We start from the raw sequence: 5,565 nt of genomic DNA on the forward strand, positions 1-5,565 counted from the left end.
TTATTTATGTGACTTTGTGAAGCCCACTATGATAGCGTGGGTGGAATCTGTTATATGTTGAGATCCAGTGTTGCTTGTTCAATTTTAAAGGGATGTTTTCTTCTGGAGCGGCGGGGAGTGCTGCTTCACAGTGGGTAAGCACAGATCAGATGACCTAACGCAGTCCTTTCCTCCTGCAGTGCTTGGATCTGTTAACCCCCGAGCACCTCCCTGGGGAAAGAAGGCCTTGATCCCACAGGTTTCTAGGTCAAGATCTGGCACTCTGAGGGAATACTCCACTCTTCCATCTTTCTGGAATAAGTGCGTGAATGGACTTTTAATTGCTAATAGACACCTTTTGGTGCTTGCAGGTGGCCTTCCTACAGCACTGGGAGACTGCCAGGTGCTCTGCCTGGAGCCACCTAATAAACTGGGGAAAGTGTGTCATCCTCTCTGCATTCGGGGTGGGGGGAGTTGTGTTCTCCAAGACTTTCTTCTCCCTTCCTTTGTAAAATGTGGATGGCTGGGCGCTGCTGGGAATCCTGTCCCAGCCAGGACATGGAGCAGAGGCAGAATAAGGCGCTGCTGCAGCTCTCACTCAGGAAGGAGCAAGGAGGAACTCTGGCAGCTCTGTGCGGAGGTGAAGGGAAATGTGCAGTGCGTATGTGCTGCAAGAATAGCTCATGCTTGTTCCTGTGGGAAGCTGCATAATGATACTTGGGAGCAAGGATTTGTGCAGAGGTAAATGCTGTCATGTTTGGTCACAGGTTGTCACCGGTAAGCTCTGTGCTACAGGGCCTGTTCAGAGGAACTTTGCTGCTTGGGAGTGCTGGGCTGATCCCTTGGTCAGTGAGCAGGCAGGGCACAGCCAGTGGAATGTGTGTGCTGGCCTTCAGAGGACAGTGATCTGGGGCATTTCCCTCTGAGTCTTTTTAGAGTGTCTTAAATTTCGTGTACCAATGTGAACCCAGTGCTGCATCTGCGTATTGGCTTGGGAAGGGAAGCGTGTGTTTATGAAGGCAGAGATACACTGTGCCAGTTCTGGGAGGAGAGGAGTTCTTACATGTGTGAGAGTTTCTTTCCAGAGAGCTGGTTTTCTTAGCAGAGGTGGTAAAGAGATTGTGCAGAATGCTGCGGGAAGGCTTCCTCAAATAGCATCCTGCTGCTTCCCGCTCTGCCTGGCTCCCAGGGCACTCCTGTAAACTGTTTTAGGCCATTTGGATTGCTCTATCTATGCTGGGTGAGACTGACTTACCTTCAGCTGTTTGAAGAAACAAATATGGTGAAAAAGATGTGATTTTTTTTTTTGAAATATGAGTATTTCTTGGATTGGAAAAACCCTGAACTTCTCTCCCGAGAGCTTTATTTGTGAATGGTTTTCATGTCTGTCTTTAGCAGTAACAAACAAGCGAGTGTTCTGGCTGTTGTGGTAACCTCATGTTACACCATCACTGCCTTTATCCCTCACTCGGATTGCACATCTCATGACTGTCGGAGTAGAAGAGGGCTTGTGAAAGAATAAATTTATCTAGTATCATGAACAGTCTTGAAACTGTGGCTAGTCCTTATCCTTCACTAATTCCTAGCAGACAAATTCACATACCTCCCCATCCTCTCTGCCGATGAGCTTTAGTATTTACCTAATACAGCCTAATTAAACAAGAAATTCTTTTTGGTCATTTGATTGGCGTTTAAATAACAGTGAAAGCGTGAATCATTTGCTTTGGAGAAAGGGATTTGAGAAGACTGAGAAACCTCTCCATGTTTTAGGAGGTGTTTCAGCTGGGACTTTTTCCTGCCAGTTCAAAAGGATCCTGTTTTAGGACTAGATGAGAGAAAGGTCTTTTCTTCTGCCCTGGAATCTCTGATGCATCTTTCCCTTGCAGAATTGAGTCTCCTTGTGTTGGCATTATTTCTTAATCACTGTACTGGGCCCAGTGTCAGGTTAGGTGGCTCTGTCTCTGCTGGTGCACCAGCTCTGCACTCTGGTTCTGCTGCTGTGTCAGATATTTAACCTTAAATGCTGCCAGAGCCATTTATTTGAGCAGGCTTCTCTTGCTGTCGCGGCCTGCTGTGTGGTAGGTTCCTTGCAGCTTGAGCAATACTGGAAGGGCTTTGCTGCTTGACCATTTCCAAGATATTTGCAGAGGCAAAGACCATCTATGTGACATCTGGGTGGGATGACTCTTGGTTAACCATGTGGAACGACGGCTCAAATGGCTGTTCTTCTTGCTGCCCAGATCCAGGCATTGTGTATTTAGTGGTCCCCATCTCCATGATCTGGATCTTTCTACTACGTTTCCCTCTTCCTGCTGCTGCTCTTTTCTTGCTTCCCTGTAGAGTGCTTCTGTAGTGGGAGAGCTGCTCCTGGATCGCAGAGTTTGAACTGCAGCTGCCAGATGTCCCTTGTATTTGGAATTTCTGTTGGTTTAACAGTAGCAACAGGATGCAAGTCCTTGATTGTGACTTGGCAGTAAGTAAAGACAAGATGACGTTTTTGGTGCTGTGGGGAAAAAAACCCCTTGCTTTCAGTTAGAAGTGACCAGGAGAGTTATCAAGAAAAAATTTGGACATTGAATATGGATCTCTTTTCCCTCTTTGACATATTTCCCTGTGTAGAAAGCAGAGGGTGTTTTAGTACAGCCGAGACCTGACCTCTTTCATTGCTTCCTTAAATACTGCAGGACTAGTTGATCGGAAACAAACTTCCTTAGGGATATTGCCTTGGTGCTCTCTAGAATGGCTTTCCCTATACCTGGTGACTGCCTTCCTGGCTTCCTAAATGCCTTTGAAGGATAAATTGTGATCTCTTGTGCAAACCTGGTGAGGTACGTTCTCCTTAGCATCCCAGGCGGATGGGTAATGGATCTGTACTCTCCTCTGTTGTAGGACGTGGATCCTCATTGTATTCATGGAGTACTGCTTCTGGTTGAAAGAGATCTGACGTTTCGGATGGAGAAGCCACCAGCAGGACAGGTAATGGAAGCATTCATCCAGGGGCTGCTGGGGGCTCTTGCTTATCCTTTGTTTAACTCCCCAGACAGCACGTTCTCTGCCTACTGATGTATGTTTATTCTCTGTAGTTGTTCTCTGCGTTTTATGGTTGTGGTCTCTTGTGGGTGTTGTATTTATAGGGTTGTAAAGTGTGAGCTGAACATCTCTGGCATGCTGTGTTTATTGCCAAGGCCATCAGTGACACTTGTGCCATAATTATGTCAGTCTGCTGCGGCCCTCGAGATGCAGGGGCTTTGGGAACATGGATAGCTGTACGGAGGAGCCCTGCACAATTTACAGTAATAGAGATGCTTTTCATGTTCTCTGGTTAGCAAGGGTGGAAAGAGTTCACATTAGGCTAAATCCTGAACCCATCCTTTGAAGGTGCCTTCCTGTATTTTGCTTGCCTCATGTTTCCTCTCCTCATAACTGCTGCTGCCGGTGGCTAAGACTTCTGCAAGAGGGAGAAGAAGAGATGTGTATGTGTGTGAGGTTCCCTTTGCAGCTCAGATGTCTGGGAAGACTAACAGGAGGTGCTGATGGGGAGGGAAAATCATCACAGCATCACTGAACACCCCCACTAGAAATGCCTTGGTATTCCATAGCTGTGTAAGAGCTGTGGGCTCTCGGCCCCTCTGTGGTGAGTGAATAGAGCATTGGACTGTGTCTTAGCCATCTCTCTGCTTTAAGACTGTTAAAAGCTTCAAGAGTGGACTGAAGCCCTGTAGACTTCAGAGTGGGGCCTCCCTTTTGGCTCCTGCGGATGAAGATAATGGGAATAGCACTAGTTTTGCTGTGTGTGGTGTGCTGCCTTGAAAGGCTAAAGAGAACAATCCGGTCAGTCCGCTTCCTTGTTGCCCCACGTAGAAGAATTTGAAGTGAGAAAGGGAGAGCTACAGAAGACATCAAACACATTGTACAAATCCAAAGTGTGTAGAGGGGAACAGAGCAAAGGCTAACAAAGACATGGGCATGCAGGAGGAATTGGGAGCATCAGTGCTATTTTGTAAGGAGGTGGGGGCATTAAATGTCTTCTCCTGAGTTCCTGGTGTCTGGGCTGGCTTCCATGTACCGGGAGGAGCACTTGCTGTTTCTCTGGTGAGTATAAAAATGCTCTGGGGTCCTACAGACTCACAGAAGGCAAGTTGTCTGTGTCAAGATGCAGGAAACATTTGGACCAAATAGCTGCTGTGATGAAGGGAGAGTTGAGGGTAGGGCAGAGGCTGCTCTATTAGACTGTTTTTCCAGGAATTGAGATGGGGAAGCTGGGGGCTGGGCTTAACCTCTCAGACTCTCCAAACAAATGCAAATTGCAGAACAACGTGGGAAAATATGAGGGAGTTGCTCTGCTCATACTGGGAGGTACTGGCTCGGGACAAGGCTGGTTGCTGCCAGACTTCCAGCACAGATGTGCTGCTTGGTGAAGCAGCGTGTTGTGGCCTGCATTCCCTCAAGGTTCACCCACTGAGCTGTACAGCAAGCTGCTCTAAGAGTGAATTGATGGCTTTTTTTCCCCTTCATGCTGTCGTTTTACTGCAGATACACACCTTGTGCCTTCTTCCTATGCAACATAGATAAATAAAAGATGCTGTCCTTCATTAACCTTCCCCTCCTCCTCCAATACTCACGCCCTAATGCAAATGTGCTTTTATTTCTTCTATTCCTGTGCAGTTTGAACTTCTCACCTCCATGAAATCCCTCCATAAGCACATAGACAGCTCACAGCTGCCTCTAGAACTGGATGGGACCTTCCCTTATTGCCACCGGGACTGGTTAAGCTTCCGCATGGTGAGTAGGATGTCTTGTGTTTTTTGGTATCTGGGAGAAAAAGTGGCATGGTAACGGAGCTGAAGGAAGAGAAGCTTGTCAGCCCTGAATCTACAAGCATTAAAAGACAATGGTTCCTATAATAGCTGTGTATGCAGATGAATCTCTCGTCAAAAGAATGCTAACACTGTGTTCATGAGATGCATGCACACTGCGACCTATTGGCATGACTGGAGGAATGAAAATTTTAGTTTTTAACTCATTTGCTTGAACTTCATTAATTCAGATTTGACCATATTTTGAAGGGAAAGAAGAAACAATCTGTTTTCCTGAGGCTTAAGGGCAGACACTTGTGTGCTAATCTCAGGAGAAGGCGTTAGGATCGTGTTGTCTTTGAGCTAACAATCAAGAACTCGAGCGTAATAAAAATAGTTATTCCAGAATACTCAGTGGTCTTTTGGCTGTGATGTCAGTGCCCAGAGTGCTGTGTGGTACGCGTTGTCATCGATAATAGCAGTGTGGTGCTGGTGGCAAGCTTTGTCAGTTAGGCTTGGCACGTGCCAAATGTTAACTTAACCTTTCCAACTTATTTTAGAACCCGTTTTTTCAAAACCTGCACCTAAAAGTACTCGTATGAACCTGTGCTGATGCAGTAGAGGTGCAGAAGCCCAGGCTTGGTGCCTGGGGTTGAATTTGAGATTTATTTGGTGGTGAGGAAGGGGAGAAGCTTTGCAAGAGGTTATGGATTTGTTTTCTGGACAGACTAAGAAAAGCTTGAGAGCTGTGATGCTCAGTCCATACAGAAGGATAACTCTTGAAGGAAAG

The 5,565-nt window shown here is 46.6% G+C and overlaps 1 protein-coding gene across 1 annotated transcript in view; it reads left to right on the top strand.

Annotated features, from left to right (window-relative positions):
• Positions 1-2,868: 2,868 nt before the first annotated feature.
• The window catches only part of LOC104514418 (pleckstrin homology domain-containing family G member 4B-like), a gene marked incomplete at both ends in the record, with an annotated part of 58,126 nt that continues 55,429 nt past the window's right edge, over positions 2,869-5,565 (top strand). The window contains 2 exons of the mRNA XM_010158096.1: positions 2,869-2,955; positions 4,645-4,761. Of these exons, the coding sequence (XP_010156398.1) occupies positions 2,869-2,955; positions 4,645-4,761 (204 nt within the window). The remainder of the gene's footprint in view (positions 2,956-4,644; positions 4,762-5,565) is intronic.

Source organism: Eurypyga helias, unplaced genomic scaffold, assembly GCF_000690775.1.
Source record: "Eurypyga helias isolate BGI_N326 unplaced genomic scaffold, ASM69077v1 scaffold24430, whole genome shotgun sequence".
NCBI lineage: Eukaryota > Metazoa > Chordata > Aves > Eurypygiformes > Eurypygidae > Eurypyga > Eurypyga helias.